Source organism: Eretmochelys imbricata, chromosome 5, assembly GCF_965152235.1.
Source record: "Eretmochelys imbricata isolate rEreImb1 chromosome 5, rEreImb1.hap1, whole genome shotgun sequence".
NCBI classification, from domain to species: domain Eukaryota; kingdom Metazoa; phylum Chordata; order Testudines; family Cheloniidae; genus Eretmochelys; species Eretmochelys imbricata.
The window spans coordinates 51,286,513-51,313,593 of NC_135576.1; the positions used below are offsets into that span (position 1 = coordinate 51,286,513).

Sequence of the window (27,081 nt, forward strand, 5' to 3'; positions counted from 1 at the left end):
AAAACCTCCTAAGCTTATCTTTACCAGCTTAGGTCAAAACTTCCCCAAGGTACAAAATATTCCACCCGTCGTCCTTGGATTGGCCGCTACCACCACCAAACTAATACTGGTTACTGGGGAAGAGCTGTTTGGACGCGTCTTTCCCCCCAAAATACTTCCCAAAACCTTGCACCCCACTTCCTGGACCAGGTTTGGTAAAAAGCCTCACCAATTTGCCTAGGTGACTACAGACCCAGACCCTTGGATCTTAAGAACAATGAACAATCCTCCCAACACTTGCACCCCCCCCCCCCCTTTCCTGGGAAATGTTGGATAAAAAGCCTCACCAATTTGCATAGGTGACCACAGACCCAAACCCTTGGATCTGAGAACAATGAAAAAGCATTCAGTTTTCTTACAAGAAGACTTTTAATAAAAATAGAAGTAAATAGAAGTAAAGAAATCCCCCCTGTAAAATCAGGATGGTAGATATCTTACAGGGTAATTAGATTCAAAAACATAGAGAACCCCTCTAGGCAAAACCTTAAGTTACAAAAAAGATACACAGACAGAAATAGTCATTCTATTCAGCACAATTCTTTTCTCAGCCATTTAAAGAAATCATAATCTAACACATACCTAGCTAGATTACTTACTAAAAGTTCTAAGACTCCATTCCTGGTCTATCCCCGGCAGAAACCAGCATATAGACAGACACACAGACCCTTTGTTTCTCTCCCTCCTCCCAGCTTTTGAAAGTATCTTGTCTCCTCATTGGTCATTTTGGTCAGGTGCCAGCGAGGTTACCTTTAGCTTCTTAACCCTTTAGAGGTGAGAGGAGCTTTCCCCTGGCCAGGAGGGATTTCAAAGGGGTTTACCCTTCCCTTTATATTTATGACAGGTAGCATGACCCCAGGATGTCCCGACTCTCTGGATTAGTCTAATAAGTTTGTTCCACAGCTGGATCTGATTGAGAATGCGCTGTTTTTTTGGCTGTAATGTGCTTTCTCTGGGTTTTGTGATTTGCAAATAGACAGAGATGCAGTCTTTAACGTAGTCAGAATTAATATCAGAATCAAGTCCTCAAACTGGAAGCAGAAGTGGACTGTGAGCTAGGACAGGAACCAAGCACACAGGGAGTTTTCATAGTGGCCCAAGCCACTATATTTTTTCTTTATCTTTAGTGATCCCTCTATTTTTTCACTGTGGTTAGTTGTAAGGTTTACAAGTTTCATAGGGTATGTTGGCATAGGTGGATGAAAATTGTTAAAGTATAAGTTATTGTGATGTCTGAATTTCACAAATGTGGCATTCACAAGGGTTTTGTCATTACAGTCTCAATTGAAAATACTGCTTGGATATTTTGGAATTAATGAGATCTATACCTGAATACTGTTGGTACTACTGACCAGACTGGAGGGAGAAATTACTAGTGTCCTGATAACACGAATGCCCTGACTTCTGAAGGATAGCAAAATTAGCAATACACACAAGTCTTTGTCAAACACTGATGCATAGAACACATTTTAAGTTGGAAAAGCAAGATTGCTTTTGTTTGAAGAGAGATACTGTAGAAATGGTAAGAACAGTTTTCCCTAGAAGAAAAACCTTGTAGTTTTCAAAGTTCCCTAACTCAAAAACAGATTAACCAAATTAAAATTCTTCTCACCCAAAAATTATAGTGTGGCCTAAGATGCTAAAACTGAGACATTTCAGACTAAACGTGTTGAGTGAGTAGATAGGAAGAGGGCAAAGTGGGAGTCCAAATTTAGAGTTAGAATGAAAATATTTTTTTCAAGCTTAACTGCATCATTGCTCCCATGACTCCATAGTAAGATAGCTAGGCAGAAGAACAAGTTATTTGATGGACTTTGTTCAAAGCTCACTAGATACCCATTTAAATACTAGAGTCTCATCTTACGGGAATACTTTAGGAATAATACTATCAATCCTGCCATAGGATTTAATGGGCTAAATTTTCCTCCTAATCAAAAGATTCTGTAGCATCACTATCACTATTAAGTACATAAGTGAAGGTTATAACATATTTCTGAGATCTTCAAGTCTGTTAGTAAAGAAAATAGTTGCATCATGCTAACATGAATTTATTCAGTTTGCTAGCTGTGTTTTTGTTACCATTGTACGCTGTTTCTAGCTTTACGTAAATGCAGTAATCATTCATTCATTCATTCATGTAAGCTAACGTAGCTAACAATTCCCTTGTTTGGCACAAGTGGCAGAAATACATTTTATTTGTTTTTGAATATAACCAAATGTTCTAATCATTTGCATGTTTTGCACATTCTTTTAACAGATGTGGTGATGGAAATTCATAAAACTTGCATATTACTGGTAATAATTTTAGATCCATTCAAGAATACTGTTTTCATATGGCAGCAAGTTTTAGTTATTTAGGGTAAAAGTGTGTTTTTTAAAAGTGTAATTGTAAAATTGAGAGATATATTAGATTCTGGTTCTGTTCACCTGTTCTTTCTACACAGAAAGACAAAGGAATAGATTAATTTAGTATTAGATTACACTGTAATTTCACTGAAGTTACATAGTAGTTAAGGTATGACCCCCCCTTTGTTATACTTCTTGATACGTGACATTGTTACTAATGCATATTAGCTAAATGTTCACTAATAACTTAAAGTAATTACAGCATAAATGCTATGTAATTTATGTACCTGGGTTCTAAAGACACTTGTATTAAGTACGAAACCAGAGAAATGGTAATAGTAATTCACTCACATAGCTAAATACCTAGTTGTTTGAATTAGTGATAATTACAGGTATCAAAAATCATAACCACATTGTAATTACACTGGAGTTGCTGTGTAGCTACAGTGTGATTCGTCATTGTATTATAAATCTATCATTATTTGATATGCACATAACACCGAAAAGTGCTTTAGATGTTTGACTTCAAATTATGTCTTAAATGAACAGAAAACTTTTTTTGTGAAAGAGAAATGAAACTTCACACAAGAATAAGAAAAGATTAAAGCAAACTAATTTTGCACAAAGCGCAAACAGAATGAACCACAGGACAATTGAACTAGTTTTCTTCCACTAAGACAATGTGTGTTTCTGGGAAACATTTTGTTCCTTATTTCCTTCTGAAACAGAGTAGCATCCCACTATTTTTAACCCCACAAACTATGATGCGGTCTTATTCAGTAAGCTATGTTTTGAAGAAACGTCAATAAAAAGCCAGAAAGAGGGTAAGCTGAAAAAAGGTGTGAATTAATTAGTCAAAGAAATTATAAAGTAAAGCCACTAACAAATTACGATATGGAAAGTCTCTGTGTGTGCGTGTGTGTGTGTGTAAGACTAGAGATTCAAAGTGAGGAAACACATTCTCCTACAATCAAACGAAGTCTGAGCACAGTCAAATTAAAAAATATATTGTTTTTGTCCTATTTGGTGCTCCTTTATGATGTATTAAAAAAAGGCCTTAAAGACTCCATTCTTTTCTAGCCCTACCCAAAAGGGAATTAGAATTACCAGGTTCTGACTTCTCTCTTTTTGCTTGAGGACTTTTACCAATTACAGATCAAGATCAAAACTTGAATTGCACCTCTCCCAATACCCCATTTTAAGGAAAAGGGATATTAGATTTTTCTGATTATTTCACCAGGAAGAGGGAAGGTACGACCTGTTACTTATGTAAAAACTGGAAACATTTAGGCCATCTTTGTCATGGACTGGGATATGGGCGGCCAGGCCTAACGTTCGAAACAATGAGGACCATGCCTAGTGGTCAAAGCAAAGGCAGTGATAGCTGGAGTCAGAACCAGGAGGAGGGGCTTGGACAGGGCAGAGGCAGAGCAGGGGCACAACTGGGGACGAGGCAGACATAGGAGAGAGAAAAGCTGTGGCCAAGTACCTGCTGGCCAACTGCTATTGCTGGGCTTAAAAGCAGTCCTGGCAGTGCCACTCTGCCAATCAAGCGATCTGGTCAGTTAGGGGTTTCAGTTGCAGTTAGTTAGCTGGTCCCAGGCCTAACTGCAGATCCTCAGTCCTGAGAATCTTAATGCTGTACATCATAATGTGCACACAGTAATATTTTCTTCTGTTTTGCTGTTCATGTCTAACTGTTCAGTTATGTGAATTTTAAATTTAGATATTTTCTTCACCTAAACGGAATATTTGATTTTTTGTTTTTGTTTGAATTTTTGTTAAAATTGCTAATCTTTTACCTATCTGATATAATCTGCAGAAAGCAGCATGTGATGTTTTATAGGTTAATGTGTACTGAACTTCTTATACATTGAATTGTACTGATTGGTTGATTTAACTTTTTTTCGAATTGGCTGTGATATGGCAGATCCTAGTTTAATATATCCACTGTACATAGTTTGCTATCATTTCTATGCTGAAAGAGCACAAGTTATTCTGGGCAATATAGTGTAAGTAAAAGAGTCTTCTGATAAATTCTTTATTTGAAATTATTTAACTTCTACATGTATATAAACTAAAACCTTATATGAAAGTTGCATAAATTAGTTATATTGTTCAGTCAAACCATTATGTTTTAAACAAAATTAATTGCAACCACGTACAAAAATTGCAAGTCACATACAAAATGTAATATTTTAATTTTGCTTTACACATGTAAAAGTTAGAATTAAGATGCCCTATATCTCTCGTAGATAGGACATGATTTAAAACATGTAGTAAGTAACTCAATGTAGCACATTCCTGTGTGATGCCTTTAAATTCAGTATTGTACAATGTGGATTTTTTTTAACCAAATTCACGAATGCTTATTTAGTTATTGTTTAGTTTGCTGGACCAATTGTGTACCTTGTGGTAGTATAAAATAATATATTTCAGGATTTGATTTTAACCAGTCCCTTTAAAATACGGAACTCTTTCTAAAAATCAAAAGATTAGAGATTTTCTCATGTTTATATAGTTTACAGAACAGTTTCAGCATTGCATATGCCATATTGTACTGCACTTGAATGAAGAGATTTGTCATAAGTCATTCATCCAATTTAATCCACTAAATTATTCTGTTATAGCTTTAATTTCTGAAAAATACAGTTTAAAAATCAGATTGGAATTCAAATTGCTGACCTACTTGAGACTGTGAAAAGGACGGAATGTACAATTGAATAAAAGATTGAAATAAGTATTTTCTAAAATGTAGGATAATTTTACAGCATCAAGTAATGACTACCTTCTTTGTAGAATATCTATCTACAAATTTTAGATTTAGGTTTTCCACTGACAGAAAGCTTATGCAAGTTGTTGTACAAATATAAAACCAGATTAAGAACCAAGGACTGTATATAGGAATAATGTTGACTATTACGCTATTATACTATTCTTCTTGGAACAAAATTCTTCCAACATGGCTTAATATCTGATAATTCTACTCTTTCTAGATGACTTTAAAAAGAGGCAAAAATGTTAAGAATTTCTTATTGAACAGTCAATTTACGAGTACCTTTTTATAATTCATAACGTAGAATTTTTCAACCTTTATTTCACACATGGATGGAAGAAAATTCTTTATGGAGTTATATTTTATGATTCAAGAAGGACAAATACAAAGTATTCCACTTAGGAAGGAACAGTCAATTACACACATACAAAATGGGAAGTGACTGCCTAGGAAAGCATACTGCACAAAGGGATCTGGGGTTATAGTGGATCTAAAGCTGAATATGAGTAAACAGTGCAACACTGTTGCAAAAAATAACAAAAAAACCGAACATCATTCTGGGATGTATTAGCAGGAGTGCTGTAAGTAAGACACAAGAAGTAATTTTTCCACTCTACTCAGCACTGATAAGGCCTGTGTTCAGTTCTGGGTGCCACATTTCAGGAAATGTGGACAAATTGAAGAAAATTCAGAGAAGAGCAACAAAAATGATTAAAGGTCTAGAAAACATGAAAGATTGAAAAAAATTGGTTTGTTTAGTCTGAAGAAGAGAAGACTGAGGGAGCACACGTGATAGTTTGCAAGTGCATAAAAGGTTGTTACAAGGAGGAGGGAGAAAAATTGTTCTTAACTTCCGAGGATAGGACAAGAAGCAATGGGCTTCAACTTCAGCAAGGGCAGTTTAGGTTGGACATTAGGAAAAACTTCTGAACTGTCAGGGTAGTTAAGCATTGAAACAAGTTGCTTAGGGAGGTTGTGGAATCTCTCTGTCAGAGGTTTTTAAGAGCAGATTAGACAAACACCTGCCAGGGATGGCCTAGATAATACTTAGTCCTGCCTTGAGTTTAGGGGACTGGACTAGAAGACCTCTCAAGGTCCCTGCCAGATCTGATTCTTGAAATAGAAATCTAGGAAAACATGTTTTGTTTACAGCTAAAAAATAGATCATTTGATATATGATTGTGTTCTCCTGGCCCTTTCTTATCTGGAGGATTACACCAGGCAAACAGTATGATGCTTATTTTGTGATAGATTACTGGAGCTACAGTAACATAGCTACATGTGAGGATGATTAAAGTACCTATTAACTTCTGAAGGGAGGATTGTTTTTGAATATCTGCATCTTGTTCACATATTGAAACCATATAATTACCAGAACATATTATAATACATTATTTAAATAAATAAAGTGACAATATGTTTCAAAATGTAATTTTTTTGCTTAAATCTACTTCTAAAATACATTCATACAATAAAACTATTGATTTTTGTTTTGGAGCTCTCTTTATAAAGTAACAGTGTACTTTTTGCAATCCAACAATCTTTAATTCAGAAAGGAGTCACAGTATTTGTTTTGTTATCCTTTGCTTTTCTTTATTCTTCATTAAAATGGATTTGAGGTTGATATTATTTCTCATTAAAGTTCATAGACTGTTATAAATCTCCAAAACTAAAAAATCAAAATATTCAGTTATTTCATCATTATCATTAACATAGTCCAGTGTCCTCCCCTATCTAATAATTGTAGTGTAGAGATTCTCACCAGTTGCTGTGCAGAAGTTAAACTTGTTCTTTTGAGTCTACTGTGTGGATTCTAACTGTGTGCTCTTCGGTTTTACTACTGTGTAACCTTTATCAACCCAGCCAGTCTGCATTAGGTACATGGCTTTTTCTGTTACACATCAGTTACATCCTTGACATTTGAGTTCTGCTGAAAATGGCCCCTAAATTTGTGAGTGGTTGCTGCATTGTTGATTGTAGCTGTCTGCTGCTAGTGTTACATGCAGAGTTTACACTGAGTGGCCAGAAGAATGGGAGGAGCATAAATTCATAGAATTTAAGGCCAGAGGAGACCATTAGATCATCTAGTCTGGCCTCCTGTGTATCTGAAACCATTAAATTCCACCCAGTTATCCCTATGTTAAGCCCAAAAACTTGTTTGGCTGAAGTATGTATGCTGTAAAGGCAATCAGTTTTATTTGAAGACGACAGGTGAGAGAGAATCCACCACTTCCCTTGGTAATTTAGGTGATAAACTGTTTGTTTGAAACTGACTGCTGCACAAAAAGATATAACTCGGCGTGATGGTGTGGACTAGGCCCAAAGGCCCCTTGCTGGAGGCTGCGGGGTCCTGCAACAACTGTCCTAGGAAAGGAGTGGTAGAGGAGTCCTCCAAGCAATACAGTGACTTCAGGGGAAGTAGCCAATCAGAGAGGCTTCAGGGAGCAGCCAGTTCAGGCTCATGAGGGCTATATAAAAAGGAGCTGCAGAGCCAGAAACAGTCAGTTCCTTGCTGGAACCAGAGGAGTGCAAATGGTGCTCCTGGCTGGCCAAAGGGAACTGCAGCACCGTGGACAGCTCAGTGCTGGTGGTGACTGGGGGAATGAGGAAGAGCTCGTAGCTGGCTGCTGGTCCTGACCATAAGAGTCTTGAGGTAGGGGTGAAGCATTGGTGAATGCTGGAGTCATGGGGAAGTGGTCCTGGGAACTGAAGGCATTTTTGTTAAAGGGACATGATGGCATGTGGCTGCTATTCTTAGGGTCCTTGGGCTGGGACCCAGAGTAGTGGCCAGGCCTGGGTCCCTCCTGTAGGTCACTGGGGAAGTAGCCTACATTTGAACTGTGATTCCCCCTGGGAGGGGGATGAACTGCTAAGAGGCCCAGCTGGAGAGCTGGAACCAGAACAGACCAAGAGGGTGAAACCAACGCCTCCAGAAAGGAAGCCCTGGGGGTATAGCCCAGTACCAGGGCCGGGACTGTTTTAAAGACGGCAGACACACCCGACCAGAAAGGATGCTTGCGAGAAGTGGGTACCACCCTATTACATTTGAGCTTTACTTTCCTTTTTGTTTTTGAAAGTTGGCCCAACTATTTCTTTTCTTTAAAGGTATATATGAAATAATCACTAGGTGCACGCCTTGTATAAAAGTTTCCTTCCAGAAAAACATTTTTTCCAGCTACCACATTAATCCATGAGCAAAATGTGGTTGAATTTTTTTATGCCTCTAATTCTAACAGTGTTAATAAGCAAGTCTTGCAATGCTTAAAACATTAAGCATCAAGTTATAGCACTTCGTTTAGATTGGTTTGTTTCAAAACCATTCAGTTAAATCTGATGTGAATTTATTTGAATCTTTCAGAATGGCCAACGTCTGGTAGATTAGGGGAAAACTCTCTTGTGATTTGGTAAATGAACTGACGGAAGTGGAGGGTGAATAGTTGAAACTGGCACTCTCATGTTGCTTCAAGTGTGAACAGGGCTGCTAGGTAGGACCTACATACTTTGGCTCTCTTTATTCCTCTTTGGGGAGAGAGAGATATGGGATTATGGAATATATTGGGGTCTATGGCCATCATGTGTGTAATGAATGGGATAAGATTTATTTTTGGATTATATATGGATGATGCAATCTCCAGTCACTATTGGCAGAATGAACAGAGCAATTGTAGTCTAGCTTCCAACTTATACAGTATGTGTCAAATCGGGGCCTGTAGCAGAGCCAGTCTATGGCCACCAAACAAACACGGCTGGCCTATAGTAGACTTGGTTGGAAGAGTCAGCAGACTGGCCCTTAATTCCAGAAGCAGCAGCTCAGCAGCTGCTCAAAACGTTTGTCTACAACTGCGATAGCTCCGACACCTGCTTGTTCTGAGCCTTGCTCCTTCCTTATTTCACCTGTGGGCCCAGCCTTGCCCCTGCCTTGCCTCACTCCACATAACCTGGTCCTGACCCTTGGTTCCAATTCCTGACTTCTTCAACTTTTATTCTTTCCTCTTTAGAAGGATTTAGAGAATACCCTTTAACAGGTCCTCCCTTATGGGATGTCTTTGTCCAAATTGCGTCCCACTTCGCAACTGTTGGTTTTCTCCCAGCCCTTTGAAACTCCTCCTGCTGGCTTTCCCCCCATGCTTCGTAGAACGTCTCTGACTTTTTAAATTTTATATACCAGCAACGTGGTTCCATTTTGGTTCAGATGGAGCCATCTTTCCTGTATAGGTTCCTCCTTTCTCAAAAGGTTCCCCAGTTCATAATAAATCTAAACCCCTCCTCCCTACACTATTGTCTCATCCATGCATTGAGACCCTGCAATTCTGCCTCCTTAACTGACCCTGCACGTGAAACTGGAAGCATTTCAGAGAATGCTACCATAGAGGTCCTACATATCTTGAGAGATTCGTAACCTGGGCACCCAGTTGGCAGTTAACCATGCGGTTCTCCCGATCATCATAAAGCCAGCTATCTATATCTCTAATGAACCTAGAGCTAGGATCTGAGGTCTTTTTCACAGGTCACCACCACAAAAGAAACGAGTGGCATTGGGCCCACTAGCTGCAACAAGGCCACTACCCATACACCAGACCATACTGATTCTGTTGGGGACCATTATCTCAAGTGTCCTGTGGTGGTAGGCCCAAGAAGGGGAGGAGATCAGACCCCCTCACAGCATCAGTATCCAGGCCACTGACACTAGAGCCAGATGGACACTCAAGAGCTAGGAACAGTGGAGGAATTAAGTGCATACCCAGTCTCCACTGAAGGAGTCACCATTGTCACCTGGCAGGTCTCACAAGCCCCGACTCTAGTGATCAATGACTTTGACATTTCAGGATCTCCTAGTTTTGCATTGTGAAGACCTTTGATATCGAAATAATGGTAATACAAGAGAAGTGACAAAAACGCTTTGACATCTTGACTGCATCGACCCCAGCCAAGATTGCTCTTTCTTTAAATGAGGGCATATTAGAGCTGAATAGAGGGCTCTGGCGAACTCCAGCCATCATCCAGCACACGTCTAAATGCATGGAAAAAAGCTAAAAGATGCTCCTGAAAAACATTGAGTGCTTTTATTTCCACCCAAATCCAGGGTTATTGGTAATTGCAGCAGAGCAGGAAAAAGTCTAAATTAATGCTCAAAGACCCCAAAAAGCTAAACCTGTCCCGGTGCAAGACCTACTTCTCCACATCACAGCAAATCCATGTGGCAGTCTGTCAGGCTTTGTTTGCCAAGCATAATTTCCTGAGGTGGGAGAGGGTGACTCCATGCTTATCAAAAGTGCAAGGGAGGAGTTCAAGGAGATTATCAGAGAAGGACAAATCGTTGCTGGAATAGCCCTACAGTCAAGCTAGGGGTGACTCCAGTAAGGCCTATGGTCAGCACTCTGACTATGAGGTGAGCCTTCTGGCTGTTAGCATCTGAGGTACTGGGAGAGATCCAGGACACCACACAAGACTTCTTGTTCAAGTGGAAAATGCTGAAAAAAGTGTTCCATTCCTTAAAGGACTCAAGGCCACCCTGAGATCGCTGGGTATATACAAACCAACCTTCTACAGAATGCCCTAGAAATATCAGCTTCAACAGAAACAGTGTGTTCACGCATACTGACAGGGAAGACAGCCAGAACACCCATTGTGGAAACAATTGCAGTGCTCCATGAGAGGCCCGTCATCTGCCTCCTCTTTCCTGCATCCCACCTCAACATCCAGACAGCATATTTGATGGGACCATCGTGACTACACCAGAACTAAGCAGGAGCCAGTGGTCGGGAGCTGCCTTGCCCTGTTCCATCAGGCATAGGGCAATATCACCGTGAGCAAAAATGGTGTTAATTTTCACATTCTCCCCACCACCAGCAGATCCAAGGAACCTGGTCCACAGGCAACACAGAATAGGTTAACATAATCAGACTGTCTAGTATCACGTTCTTGCCTGTTCTCTGGAACATGGGTGGAAATCTACACAGAAAGCTACGAAACAAAGTTTGCATGTTTCTTGCCTACTTTTGTCGGGAAGCTATCAAGTTCTGGACTTGGTGCTATCAAAACCAGGTGACCCCAATGAACCTTCACGCCTGGGAGTCAGCAACAGTGTAGCAGACTTGCTGCAAAGGCAGTTAGTGACCAATCACACAAATGGTTTCTGCATAGGTCTGTCATGGAACTGATATTCTACATTGGGGATCTCTTCGATAGAATAGTTTGCTGTCAAATATCAGAACTTGGCTACAGAGTTGGACTGAGCCTCGGGTCATTATCAGATTCCTTCCTTCTGAATGACCACAGTTAAATCTCATGCCTCAGTAAGCCACCTACAGTGGTCAGGAAGAAATTCCCCTCCCCCTCCAGTGTACAGTTGGTGCTTGTATGTATTCTATTTTTTAATCTTCTGAAGCATCTGAGATTGGCCACAGGTGGAGATGGGACACCAGACGGAATGGACTAGTCCTCTGAGGTGGTACAGTGAATTGTATTTCTCAGATGTTTGGTCAGTGTTCTTTCTCACATGCTCAGGGTCACACTGTTCACCAGATTTTGGGTCAAGAAGGAAATTTTCCCTAAGTCACTTTGTCGGAGATCTTGGGGATTTTTCACCTTCCTTTGTAGCATGAGGCGTAATTCATCTGTTGGGATCATCTGGGTATATCTTACCTAATCAGTTCCATGCCATTGAAGGGATCTGTGGCATTGATTGGCTTGGTCTCCCTTGTTCCTATGGCATATTTAGTTTCTTGAGGCCTGAAATGTTTTGGGCTTAATAGAGGAGTATGTTGGTGAAATGTAATGATCTGTGATTTCCGTGAGATCAGACTAGATGATCTGATGATCCCTTTTGGCTTTAAACTCTATGGAACAATAAATGGAAGAGGTTCTTGATTTGATTAGCTCAGTACAGTCTGGATCCATTCTAGCCCTCGATACCGAACAACTTCCTCAGCCTGTCCCCGGCAGGTGGGCTTGCTCAGCTGTTTTGCTGACTGGAGGCTCCCCTGCCAAACCCACGGTTCTTCTCTGAGTAGTGTGCCTGTGGGTGCTCCACTTTAGGTGTTGGTGTGTCCTTGTGCCGCAGATCAGAGATTTTCGGTAGCAGTGCTCAGTCGGGGCACACGTGCGCAGTAGTTGTTTCACAGTGTCATTGGCGCCGCATGTAGCATGCGCACGACCAGATGATCCAGTTCCTTCTCAACTGTCCTTGGCTGTAGACAGAGCTCAGTGGCAGTGCTGCCTCTTTGTTTTTTCTATAGACAAATAGATTAGTTGTAGTTTAGTAAGTCTCATTTTCTTAGTTTGATATTTTCTCCCTCTCTACCTCCCCTCCCCCAAATTCTTTAATTGTTTTTCCCACATCGGGAAACTTTTATCAGCTCTGATTCCCAGCTCGCTTTGGCTTAAATGCTCCAACTGTTGCCATGAGGCCGTGCCAGTCTCCGACAGCCACTCATCATGTGTCCGTTGTTTAGGGGAGATTCACATCCCTCAAAAATGTGCTCACTGTAGTAACCTGAAAGCCAGGGCATGGAATGACAGATCTCCGCCTCGAGATGATTTTAATGGAGATGTCCCTTCGGTCTATCCCTCAGGGACCAAAATCAACACCAGCAGCTAGTTCCCCAAGCAAAACTGCTGCTAATGGGAGTGCTCAGTCTTCCAAAACTTCCAGGAAGCAAGCCGCAACATCCCCTCATAGGGACACTCATAAAAAGAAGAGGTCCCCGGCAAGGTTGCTCTCCTCAGTGCTGAGCTTGACTAGAGTGGCCACCTTTGAGGCTCTGGGCACCTTCGGTACCGTCCCTCCACGGACCTCTACCGAGCCCCACCACACTGACATGGAATTGAGGCACTTCTCCACAGCTCCAACCACCCTGGTGTGGGAATCGGCACCGATTCCACTCGCAGTGCTGCCACCACCACCGGCACTGACTCTGTCATTGGCACCAGTGGACAGACCAAGAACAACACTGACTGTTTCGACCAAGGCTACTTACAACACGGTCTCTGCAATGTCCTTATCTTCAACAGTGGCACTGCCGGCACAGAAACAGGCAGCTTTGCAACAGTTTCTTCAGCACAAAGCCATAGTGGTCTCTTCAGTGCCGCAGTCACCTCTGCTTGGTACCGAAGGATCTCCGGTCCAAAGAGCGGAGCAGCTACCCACTTCACCTGCTCCCCAGCTCATCTCCAGTGATGAAGATGACTTACATGGGAGTCATTTTTCTTCCCAACACTCCTTAGCCATGGAGCGTAGACCACCAGGGGAAACTGTTAAGACCAAGTCTTGCTAATCTCATGAGATGCAACAATGGTACGGCAACCCAGGCTTTGTCCACCGACACACTTCCCTACGCAGTGGCCCCCTTGAGACCTCTGGGTGGCATATAGGCCCACTACAATAGACCCTCGACTTCAGCCAGAGAGGAAATTCACTCTCCTCCTCCATCCCCGAGCAGGGAGACGTTGGAGACACCTGAGGGCTTCGCAGATGAGGAAGAAGACTACATGGACCATGAAGGCATTTCACTGGCCCACAACTCCTTTTCCTCTCCTGACGAGGCAGTCTACCACAGCCTCCAACCACAGTGGATGACCTGAAACAATTTCAGGAACTTTTAAGAAGAGTAGCCACTAAGCAAGACATTCCCCTAGAAGAGATGCAAGACAACCAGCACAAACTGTTGCAGATATTAGACATCCACTTTATCCAAGATTGTATTACTCATAAACAATGCCATAATGGAACCAGTGGAGAATATTTGGCAGATTCCTTGCACGATACCACCTACCAGCAGACGAGCTGAAAGAAAGGACTTCACCCCAGCTAAGGGAATAGACTTTCTCTTCTCTCATCCACAGCCCATTTCCCTAGTTGTGGAAGCCGCCAGTCTTCACAGCAAACAACTTCAATTCCAGTCCACTCTATAAGACAAAACACAAATGATTAGACCTTTTCGGTAGAAAGGTATACTCACTGGCTATACACCAATTTCAGGTAGCCAATTATTCAGCCCTTCTAGCCAAGTACATTTTCGATAACTATGGTAAGCTGCAAGAATTCCTTGAAGCCTTACTGGAGGAAAAACGTCTCTAATTCAATGCTATGTTGATGGAGGGTCAACTAATTTCCCATACAGCCTTACAGACCTTGATGGACGTAGGGGTTACTGCTGCGAGAACGACTGCCATGGCTGTCATAATGTGCAGGGCCTCGTGGTTGCAGTCATGCCGTATCCCGAAGGAGCTCCAACTCAAGAAAGAAGATGTACCTTTCAATTAGGAGAAACTTTTTTCTGCAAAAATGGATGACGTCCTTCACTTGATGAAGGACTCTTGAGCCACTCTGCAGACTTTAGGCATATACACACCACCAGAAAAATGACAATCTGTACCAACCATACCAAAGGGGCACAGAGACTTCTTTCCACCGCTCACAACAATGGAACTTTGACCGGAACAGAAATAAGCAACACCCACAAAGATGTAGGGCTCCTGAAACTCAGTCCTCGTCTTCACACTTCACAATGACACTTCTCCAAGGAACACGAATGGGAAATACCTGACAGTGTCCTCCAATCGATATTCCAAAAATGGGGCTATCCATCTGTAGACCTGTTTGCATCAACAACAAACCACAAGTACCCACTTTTCTGCTGCAGGGCAGGACTAGCACATAAGTCACTAGGGGATGCCTTCCTTATCTCATGGAACACATCACTCATGTACGCATTCCTACTGATACCTCTGATCTCACGAGTCATTCACAAGATACAGACTGACGGGGCCCATGTCATATTGATTGTTCCAACATAGCCAAGACAGACCTGGTTCCCTTACCTGTCACACCTGACTATGTGTGCTCCATGAGCTCTTCCCCTGCAGGCAGATCTCTTCACACAGAACGGAGGCCAGACTCTCCACCCAAATCTGGAGAAATTTCACCTCCAAAACATGGCTATTACTTAGTTCCAACATGAGGAATTAGCCTGTTCAGAATGAGTGAAATATATATTATTAAATAGCAGACAATCCACCATTTGCAATACCTACCTCCAAAAATGGAAGAGATTCTCACTATAATGTAAACAAAAAAATTTAAATGCCGTCATCGTGCCTCTATCGGTCATACTGGAACTCAAGGAATTCGGCTTATCCATAAGTTCAGTCAAAGTACACCTAGCAGCCATTACAGCCTTTCTCCACAAAGTTGGGTGAGCGAAGACTGACGTTCCCTCCATCACTAGACGCTTCATTATTGGTGTACAAAACATTTTCCCAGAAGTCCGACGACCTACAACCCCATAGGATTTGAACCTGGTACTTCAGTACCTCGTTAGAGCACCTTTTGAACCCTTAGCGACCTGTTCCCTCCTTCATATGTATATGAAAGTTGTGGTTTTGATAGCAATTACTCCAGCTAGACAGGGCAGCAAAATCAGAGCACTGATGGCGGAGGCCCCTTACACCGTGTTCACTAAAGACGAGGTCACGTTGTGACCACATCTGAAATTTTTGCCTAAAGTATTGACATCTTTTCATTTAAGCCTACTTATACACCTTCCCACGTTTTACCCAAAAACACATAGGACCTCACAAGAGGTCATCCTACATACACTTGATGTCAGACAAGCCTTAGTTTTTTACTTAGAAAGAACCAAACCCTTCCAGAAATCTCCAAGGCTATTTATTTCCACCTCAGAACACTCAAAGGGATGTTAGTCTCTGGGTTGATACTGATCTAAATGGATCTCCACTTGTATCCAACTCTATCGACTGCGTAACAAGCAACCCCCACTAGGGATTTGATCCCACTCTACACATGCCATTGCTACATCTATAGCCTTCCTGAACAATGTCTCTCTAATAGACATATGCAGGGCTGCCACATGGGCCTCAAAGCACACCTTTGCAAAACACTGTACTATCACTCAGTCCTCTAGGTCAGACACTATATTAGGCCTTACTGTGCTCTCTGTGGCAATACACACAACTCTGAAGTCCCTACTGTCCACAGTGGGGCACTGCTCGATAGGCATGTAAAGTGGAGTGCCTACCGGCCACAGGGATGCTACTCGAAGAATTAAGAGGAAGTTACTTTGTGCAGTAACGAGGGTTCTTTGAGATGTGTCCCTCGGTGGGTGCTCCACTACCCACCCTCCTCCCCTCTACTTCAGAGTTCATTTATCGAGCTCTGTGGTAGAGAAGGAACTGAGGGGTTGGGTCATGTGCATGCTACATGAGGTGCCAACAGCACCACGAGACGACTACTGCGCACGCGTATCCCAGCCAAGCACTGCTACCGAAAATCTTCGATATGTGGTGCAGGGACGTACTGACGCCTAAAGTGTAGCACCCACAGGGACACGCATCTTGAAGAAACCTAGTTACTGCACAAGGTGAGTAACTTCCTCTTTCCCTGCTCCATTTGCCCCAAATGTAGGGTTCTGCCAACTCTCCCCCACCCTTCCGATACACCCTTAACTCTTCATACACCTTTTGTTAGATGACCTTCCCCTTAACAGCAACAGCCACTTAAGTCCTTTTGCTATGTTGTTGCTATATATTGCTACTAATGAGCATCTACTGTACTCCAATTACTGGTAGATTGATGCAGCATGGACTCCTTATTCCTGCCATCCTGAAAGGACACTGCACTTGACAAGTACATGAAGCACAAAGAATGGTTATTTAACCTGCTGTAACTCTGGTTCTTGGAGATGTCAGTGTGAATCCCATTACGGGTCCTCTATCCCCTGTTTTTGTAGTCCTCAATTACCAAGGGCTTCAAGGGAACTGAGGAAGGATCATGGTTGCTCCGCTTTTTCTATCCTTGCCACATGTGTCCCCACCTGACCCAGCTATTAAAAATAAATAAAATCTGACCTTGCGTACATGATGTGCATATGCACCTACTTTGGGATCTACGCTAGCTGCAACATCTCAAAGAACCATGGTTAATCTAGGGTACATAACCATTCTTTTAGTAACTCTTGATTGTGAAGATAAACTTCTGAATTTGATAAACATCCTGAAACAGTAGCCCTGAGCGGTGTGAGCTATCTGATTCATTTCAGTGGAAAAAAATAACTCTGATGCCTCATTATATTTTGTGTTAACTATTTTATTGCTCATCATTTTAGTAGATGTATCCAGCTAATCCATTGTGATGAGGTGATATAGAAGAGAAAGTTACAGAACACCTCTTAGTTTTGTGGCCTACAATTTGCTGCCTCGAATCTCAAATTATCTTAGAGGGTGGAGTACTGGCAGATAAGGGAGAGAATAAAAAGGCTCTCTTTAAGTTAAAATGACTGAAATCGAAGGGCTGCAGCAGCCATGCAGGAAGGTTTGTGGAGGGCTCATTTTGCAGCTAACATTAAGGCTCAGCAGCTGACAAAATATGATTTTCAAACACTTCAGAATGTTAGGGATTAGTAGGGAATGGACTTTTTTATTGCAGCTATCATGGGAATTGGGGTTGTCACTTGCCACTGTCAGAGGAGCACAGGAATCATAGCATTTGTCTGTGTGGTGAAAGGTTTGTTAATATGGTGACAAGCCAGCATGGATAATATAGGAGTTGGTGGAGTGGGGAAGCAGGAGTGGCCTCAGCTGTTTTGCTGGCCAGGGGAAAAATGTTTTTGGCATCTGCTCTAACCTCAACCATCTGACCAAGCAACAGAGGAAGAAAGTAAATTCAGCTGGCCAGAGCAGAACAGAAATGGTGGACCAATCAGAGCAGAGAAAAACAAAAGGACGGAACAACCTAGAGGTACAGCACTCATAGTGACTGTCCTGCTTGCCCACTCCTAGAACCAGACTTGAGGGGAAGAATTGCTGAGAAGAAGTGTGGCTGCAGCAAGCCCTTTCTTCATGGACATTGGACCAGAGGGAGGAGACTGAAGGAGACTCTATTGTTCAATATCTTCATAAATGATCTGGAGGATGGTGTGGATTGCACTCTCAGCAAATTTGCGGATGATACTAAACTGTGAGGAGTGGTAGATACTCTGGAGGGCAGGGATAGGATACAGAGGGACCTAGACAAATCAGAGGATTGGGCCAAAAGAAATCTGCTGAGGTTCAATAAGGATAAGTGCAGGGTCCTGCACTTAAGACGGAAGAACCCAATGCACAGCTACAGACTAGGGACCGAATGGCTAGGCAGCAGTTCTGCGGAAAAGGACCTAGGGGTGACAGTGGACGAGAAGCTGGATATGAGTCAGCAGTGTGCCCTTGTTGCCAAGAAGGCCAATGGCATTTTGGGATGTATAAGTAGGGGCATAGCAAGCAGATCGAGGGACGTGATCGTCCCCCTCTATTCGACATTGGTGAGGCCTCATCTGGAGTACTGTGTCCAGTTTTGGGCCCCACACTACAAGAAGGATGTGGATAAATTGGGAAGAGTCCAGCGGAGGGCAACAAAAATGATTAGGGGTCTGGAACACATGACTTATGAGGAGAGGCTGAGGGAACTGGGATTATTTAGTCTGCAGAAGAGAAGAATGAGGGGGGGATTTGATAGCTGCTTTCAACTACCTGAGAGGTGGTTCCAGAGAGGATGGTTCTAGACTATTCTCAGTGGTAGAAGAGGACAGGACAAGGAGTAATGTTCTCAAGTTGCAGTGGGGGAGGTTTAGGTTGGATATTAGGAAAAACTTTTTCACTAGGAGGGTGGTGAAACACTGGAATGCATTGCCTAGGGAGGTGGTGGAATCTCCTTCCTTAGAAGTTTTTAAGGTCAGGCTTGACAAAGCCCTGGCTGGGATGATTTAATTGGGTATGGGTCCTGCTTTTGAGCAGGGGGTTGGACTAGATGACCTCCTGAGGTCCCTTCCAACCCTGATATTCTATGATTCTATGATTCATGTATAGGTGGAGGAATAGTTAAAAAGTTGGAAAATGTTGCTTAGCAATGTGCATCAGACAGGTGAAAGTATATTTGTGAAGTTTTTTTTAATAGACATGGTTGATTTGTTTTAGTTAAAAAATGAAGATGAGAAAATAGTTGTCAGAAACAAAAGCTCTGTCATTTACTTGCTGTGAAAAGAAACAATTGCTCTATCTTAAAAATATACTAGGACGAGACATAATCCTAGGATTAGAAGGGACCACAAGGGTCATTTAGTCTAACCCCCTGCCAAGTTGCAGGATTTGTTGTATCTAAACATGCAAGACAGATGGCTATCTAGCCTCTTTTTGAAAACCTCCAGTGAAGGAGATTCCACGACTTCCTGAGGCAGTCTGTTACATTGTCCTACTGTTCTTACAGTTAGGAAGTTTTTCCTGAGATTTAATCTAAGTCTGCTATCCTGTAGCTTGAAGCCGTTGCCCCTTGTCCTGCCCCCTGTGGCAAGAGAGAACAACTTTTCTCCATATATTTTATGGCAGCCTTTCAAGTATCTAAGACTGCTATCATATCCCCCCTTAATTTCCTCTTTTCCAAAATAACATACCCAGTTCCTTCAGCCTTTGCTCATATGGCTTGCATTCCATCCATTTTAATTATCTTTGTTGCTTGCCTCTGAATCCTTTCCAGTTTCTCTACGTCCTTTCTATACAGCGTTGACCAAAACTGGACACAGTATTCCAGCTGAAGTCTAACCAGCGCCGAGTAGAGCAGTATTATCACCTCCTGTGACTTGCATGTTATGCCTCTGTTAATGCAACCCAAAATTGCATTTGTGGGTTTTTTTTGTTTTGTTTTTTTTGGCAACAGCATCGCATTGTTGAGTCATGATAAGGTTGTGATCCATCACAACTCCGAAATCCTTTTCAGGAGTGCTGCTGCCAAGCTAGTTATCCCCCATTCTGTATTTGTGCCTTTGTTTTTTCTTCCCTAAGTGTAGCACCTTACATTTGTCTCTATTGAATTTCATTGTTATCTATAGCCCAGTTCTCCAATTTATCAAGATCCCTTTGAATTTCAGTTCTATCCTCCAAAGTGTTTGCAACCCCCCAGCTTTGTCTCATCAGAATATGAAATATAGCCAGTTTGAATATGAAGGTAGACACCACAAGCAGTAAGTTGTTTTTATTGATTGTACATTGCCTGCCCAAAATCATTGGTTTAAAAAGGCCAGTGTGCAAGTTGAAATAGTCACTGACATCACATTTTGAAGTTCTTCAGGTGCATCCGATGAAGTGAGCTGTAGCTCATGAAAGCTTATGCTCAAATTGGTTAATCTCTAAGGTGCCACAAGTACTCCTTTTCTTTTTGCAGTTATAGCAGTCATCAAGGCCCTTCACCACTGGAGATTTTTTTTATTTTACGTTTGTATGGTAGATGCAAATCAGACAGTCAGCTGAGAAGTCTACAAATTGAACTCTGACCCAATTGTCTACCAACAAGGGGTAACAGATTTTTCTGAAGACATTGCTTTGAAGTTCAAGGATGCAGCAAAGAAAGGGATCTGCTTCTTGCTAGTAACATATTCATGTGTATTGATTGCACATCAATATCTGACATGCTTATTTTAATTTGTGGATCAATGGAATTTCAAGTATATGGGCCTTGCTTCCTTCAAGGCCAAAGTGTCCTGATCTTGAATCTACTGGAAAGCATGGAATCCTGGTATTTCCCTGAATTTGCAACAGGTAGTGCTTCTTTAGTGGTCTGTAGTGGCGATTAGCATGGCAGATTTATTATTTCTGTAATATATGGGTTTGTGTTATGTTACAAATAAAAAAAGAGAGGTCCCTTTCCCAAAAAGTTAGTCTTAATGAACAATATCTTCTGCTGGACCAACCTCTGTTGGTGAGAGACAAGCTTTCGAGCTTACACAGAGTTGTTCTTCAGGTCCAATACAAGGTACTACCTCAGCCATCTTTTTTCTAATATCCTGCGTAAATGATAACATCCATACTTAAAAAAAAAAACCCTCAATATTATTCTATCCAATATAATTGTGGAAGACTGTTGTAGTCACCCCTAGAGATGAGATGCTAATAAGTGTTTGAACACCCATAAACTAAAACATGTTAGCTAACATATCTTTATTTTATTTTAAACACCTTTATCCTAATCTGTACAGGGACTTGTATGCAAATTAGGTGGAACCTTTAGGATCCTGGCAAGTTGTCAGTATGCCCATCGTGCTGCAGAGGATACTCGCCACTGATATAAATGTGTGGGTTGTGGTGCACTCTGATCTGTTTTGGAAATGTGGATGGGGTAGGGTAATGAGATATATAACAGAAACGTGGAGAGTAGTTGAGGCTATAGGAACAGAGTTAGAGCTGGAAACTTGAAAACAACTTTCTTTTGTTTCTAGCATTTCTTTAAAAAAAAATCTAGAAACATTATTTTGAAGGGAATGATGATAATCTCAATAGTCAGTATTCCTTAAATTTATTTTTCCTGAGAATTTCCTTAGTGGTTAAAGTGCGTGCACTGTTTTCATGCCCTTAAAACCCAAGAGTATGAACCAAGTTTGTATGTAACTTCTATCAGTCCTGTATTTCTTCACTACTACTCCAGAGTCACAACTTCTAAAGGTTGTGTCGGGGGAACCTAGAACTTCCATGGAAAGCCTCAAATATGGTTCTTGAGTGGTGGAGGAGGATAACAAGCTTGTATTCAGTCTGAGCAGAACCATATTTGAGGCTTCATTAAAGTAATAAGATATATTGATAAAGTATATATGGTTTGCAGGTGTTGTAAACTCCAGATTGTAGGTCTCGCTAAAGTTATAAACTCTACCACCATAGCCTATGGGGCTTGCTGTAGTTGGAAGCGAGCCTTGCACAATTCAAGTTAGAACGCAAAGAGCCCAGTGGGAATCACTGTACATGCTGCTCCTTGTTTCTGCACTACTCAGTGTAGCCAGAACAGTGAAGGCCCTAGAAGTGTGTAGGCAACCTTGACAACCTTACCCCATGGAGCTCTGTGGAAATTATTCCCAGAATGTGTTCGAGATTTTTGATCATTTTAGTCATGCTCAAATATAAATAATGTCTTAAACATTTTATGTAATATTATATATGCTAGTATGGGCTTAGCCATAGTCCAAAATGTTGGACAACCGTGTTCCCTCCGTTAAAGAAGTTGGAATTTTCATGACAGATCTCATGATTGTTGTTGTTTTACAGTGAAATAAATGCCCGACTTGATGCTGTGTCTGAAATTCTCATGTCAGAATCCAGTGTGTTTGGTCATATTCAAAATCATCTGTGTAAGATGCCAGACATAGAGAGAGGACTCTGTAGTATTTATCACAAAAAGGTAAATAGTTATCTATCAAAACCATTATCACCAACTCTTGTTTTCTAAATATTTGTCTGTATGCTTAAATGTGTTTTCATAAGTTTTACAGGAAATGTTAAAACATCTCCACTTCAAGTTACTTTTTCTAAACTTTAAAGTTAAGTTTCACACAATAACAGGATAGAAGACAAAATAACAAACATTCTTTCCTTTAGTAGAGTCTAGTTTTACATCCGTTGGATCGATAATATATTGTTTTAAGCAGAAATGCCGTAGCAGTATTAGATAACAATTACAAATTTTGGTCATGTCGCTGATGCAAAATATATAGATTTCTTTGGTCAAATGATATCTATTGGGTACATTAGCAGGTGAGGAATCATATAGATTGGTATGCATTCAGTTGTTCCCTAAAATAACACATTTAAATGGTGTATGTTTATGTAAAATAACATCAATACGTGAAAACCACTTTGCTGTAGTTAACTGTTAATGTTTTCAATTGAAAGTTAATATGTTTATAAATTCTGTAATTTAGATCTTGCTTGAACATTTTAATAAAAATTACTTGTAGCGAGACACTGCTGATTCTTAGTTGAAGCAGATTAATGTGCTAATAGCATGTGTGCTGTACTTCATGTTCTTTTATTTCCCCATTATATTTAGAGAAGTTGGCAATTTGTTTTGGATTAAAAAAAAAAAAGTGGGCAGAGGTATAACAAAGTTATAATTTCAGTAGATGGTGTGGTGAAAAAGATTAGTCTTTTTTTCAAAATTTGAAAGTCGATACTTGAATAACTACTTAGTGCCCCAATTCTGCAATGTGTTATGCCCATGCAGAGATACGTGGACTTCAGTGGGTGACTGCAGAGGACTACCCATACGGAGTGCTCTGCATGGTTGGGTCTAAATCACAAGAGTGCAAGGCACTCCTCTTATTTCTAAATTAGTTATATATTTTCCCGCAATATAGTCTAATTCACTAGAAAAAGCTGGTTCAAATCCAGCTGTTCCTGGATCACATTAACTCAGTCTGTGATAAATATGCAGAAGTTTCAGTGGCAACTGCATTTATCCAAAGCAAAAACATCACAAATTTTAGACCAACAATATTAAATGCAGATTTAAATAATTGTCCCTTTCTAGCCTGGTTAACGTGAGCAGTCACAGGGGAAAAAATTGGACGCAATGGCCTTACAATGAAATACCTCACTTTTTCTAAACCAAAAATAGTATACCATCATTGAGACCCAAAGGTAGCAATTAGTATTCGAGAGGGGTGATATTGTACAGTCACATACAGAGCATTTTTAGGTCCCATTTTCTCATTTGTAAAGCTTTTCACTTGGATGATAACCTGTAGTTGACAGTGGCAGTGAGCAATGGATCTCTCTGGTCCATTCAGGGTTTGTTGAAAACAGTTTAGCTGCTAGTGTACTGTTTTTAACAGTATTCAAGGAAGAGCACTAGGCATCACACATCAATATGGTGTCTTGCATACTTTCTGCACCACAGCAGCTAAACCATTTTCAGCATTGATGGAGAGAGTGCCATTGTTCACAGCCATTGTCAGCTATGAGTAAGGCTCCGTGTCTATCACAGAGGTCACAGAAGTCATGGATTCCTTGACTTTCTGTGACTTCTGCAACAGCCAGTATGGCTGGTTCCAGGGCTGTCTGAGGAGATCAGGCAGAACCTGGGCCAGTCACGCCAGCTGCTGCTGGGGCAGTTTGGGTGTGGGAGGGGGCTGGGGTGCGAGGCGGTGCTTACCTGGTGGGGGGCAGACATCCCCAGAAGTGGCTGGCATGTCCCTGCAGTTCCTAGACGGAGGGGTCTGGGGGTTCTATGTGCTGCCCCTGCCTGGAGGCACCACCCCCGCAGCTTCCATTGGCTGCAGTTCCTGGCCAGTGGGTACTGTGGAGCCAGAGCTTGTGGGGGCAGTGAGCGGAGCCCCACTGGTCTTCCCTCCCTGTAGGAGCTGCAGGGCATGTCGGCCGCTTCCGGGGAACTGCATGGAGCCGGGTAGGGAGCCTTGCCAGCCCCTCCAACCTCCCTCATCCCCCCAGCACCAGCGCATGTCCTGGGCCACCCCGCCCAGAGCACCCACGGCCCCCTGGCCCAACTTCTAGTTAGGGTTATATAGTACAAGTCATGGATAGGTCATGGGCCATGACTTTTTGTTTACTGCCTGTGACTTTTCCAAAAAATACCCATAACTAAAAGGTAGCCTTAGCTATGAGTTATTGTTCTAGGGTTTAATGGATTTCTAGTTAATACTAAAGGTGGTTCAAAGTTAGTTTAAAATTACCATTGTGCAATCATGGGAGGATCTTTAACAGACGCTGACCTCCACCAAACCTACTTCATATAAATTTATTTTTCTTACTGTTTTTCAAAGCTTCTAATTTATAAAGATGGGTGTTATCTTTCATTGGAGAAAAAAACTGTTGAAGATTGAATTCCACTTACATGGAGCCCAATTTTTTCAGTGTTACATTTACATTTCTGTTCCAATTTAAACTCTATTTAACTGTCAGTTTTCAGCATTGTTGGTGCTAAAATCAAACCAGAGTATTATGCAGTAACAACCTGAGTAGGTAAATAAGGGGTATTTTCATTATCTCTCAGAAACTATTTACCAATTCCTTTAATAAGCTTGCTAGCAATAAAATAGTTTCTAAAAGCTTAGTTCTCCAAATGTTGGATCATATTAAAGAAGTTCTGTATTAAAATCACAAATGAGTTTGATTCCCCAGAGTTTAAATTCCAGGGTATTACTAATTAAGAGGTCTCTTGGTTTTTGGTACTGTTTCTCTCCCTGTATGTGTGAAACTTGCAAGCTGCTAATTGTGTTAGTACATTCTAAGACAGAGTCTATTCTCAAAGCAATTCACAGAGAGAGAGACTCAAAGCAATACTCTAACAACAGAAACAGCACCCAGAGACTCCCCACCCTTTTGTTGTATTAACAATTGTGATTAAAATAGAGATAGAGGATGTATGTGGATGGATGCTTGGTGTGGATAATAACTGAATGATCAGGGAGGTGCCAGCCTAAGAATCCAGTGTCCATCGGCTGAAGAAGGCGTCAAGTGGAAATAACCAGAGGAATCTTCTCCCCCCCCCCCCCCCGGAGGGCAGACTGGAATCCACCCAACAGCCTCAAGAATGGGAGAACCAAAGAACAAGATAACATCTTGGAGCCGTCAGGAATGTGCTATCTGCTGATTGATTCAGCAACAGCATGAAGCAGCAATTCCCATAGACTGGCATAGGAAGAAATTCCTATAAAAATAGACTCTAAAAAGTGAGAACTTTGGGGGGGTCTGATTCTGCAAACCAACTTCCAGGAGCATCAGATGAGCATCTGGCAAGGCCCTGCTCCCTCCTCATGTCCAGGCCACCTTGCCAGTGGCTTGGCATGAGCAACTCTAAGGCTGGTAACTATGATAACAACCTTGCAGAACCTGTGTGTGTGTGTGTGTGTGTGTATGTGTGTATGAATGAATGTGAGAATAAATTTGAGATTGAATGGAATGTTATAACTATAACTAACTGCTTACTATGATTCTTTCTGTATTCACAGTAAATGTGGTATTTTGCCTTTTTCCCTTTAATAAGATCCTGCTGGTTTTTATTTTATTGGTACAACACAAAGATACCGATCCCAGTGGATTCACACTCTTGGACAGTGTGTGACCAGACAGGAATCTAGATTCATAGATTCCAAGGCCAGAAGGGTCCACTGTGGCCGTTTAGTCTGACCTCCCATATAACACAGGGTTTAAAACTCTGCAAAATAATTCCTAGAGCATACCTTTTAGGAAAAACATCCAATCTTGATTTAAAAATTGTCAGTGCTAGAGAATCTATGATGACCCTTGGTAAATTGTTCCAATGGTTAATTAACCTCATTGTCAACAATTTATGCCTTGTTTTCAGTCTGAATTTGTCTAGCTTCAACTTCCAGCCACTGGATCATGTTATATCCTTCTCTGCTAGATTGAAGAGCCCATTATTAAATATTTGTTGCCCCCATGTAGATACTTACAGACGGTAATCAAGTCCCCCTTCTGTTTAAGTTAAATAGATTGAGGTCTTTGACTATAAGACATGTTTTTCTAATCCTTTTATAATTCTCATGGCTCTTCCCTGAACCCTCTCCCATTTATCAACATCCTTCTTGAATTGGGTGCACTAGAACTGGACAACAGTATTCCAGCAGTGGTGGCGCCAGTGCCAAAAAGAGGTACAATAACCTCTTTATTCTTAATCAAGAGCCTCCTATTTATACATCCCAGAATTGCATTAGCTGTTTTGGCCACAGTGCCACACTGGAAGCTCATGGTCTGCTGATTATTCACCACAACCCCCAATTCTTTTCTCAGTGTCACTGCTTCCTGGAATAGTCTCCCATCGGGGGGTGGGGTGGGGGTAGATTTAAATCACCAAGTGGAAAGTCTCAATTTAATAATTGATTTTAATCAACTTTTCCATTTTATTTCATTTATTTTCTAAAGAAAGGTGCATTCTCATTGCTTGACATAACCGTGAAAACTGTTGATTTACAACTAAATAGAGCCTTTACGCTAGATTTGGTACATATTTTTGCTACCTAGGCTGGTACACTATAACTATATATGTTTGTTTAAGCAATTGTATAGCTGCTTATTTTCATATTCTTATTGTACATTTTTAGTATGTTAGAAAATGGTGAATGATATATTGCTTT

General features: G+C 41.4%; 1 protein-coding gene across 3 annotated transcripts in view; it reads left to right on the top strand.

Moving 5' to 3' along the window:
* MSH3 (mutS homolog 3) overlaps positions 1–27,081 on the top strand; it is a 184,897-nt gene that overhangs the window by 59,345 nt on the left and 98,471 nt on the right. For all 3 annotated transcript variants that reach the window (XM_077817126.1, XM_077817127.1, XM_077817128.1), the window contains one exon: positions 22,235–22,367. In XM_077817126.1, coding sequence (XP_077673252.1) covers positions 22,235–22,367 — 133 coding nt within the window. The remainder of the gene's footprint in view (positions 1–22,234; positions 22,368–27,081) is intronic.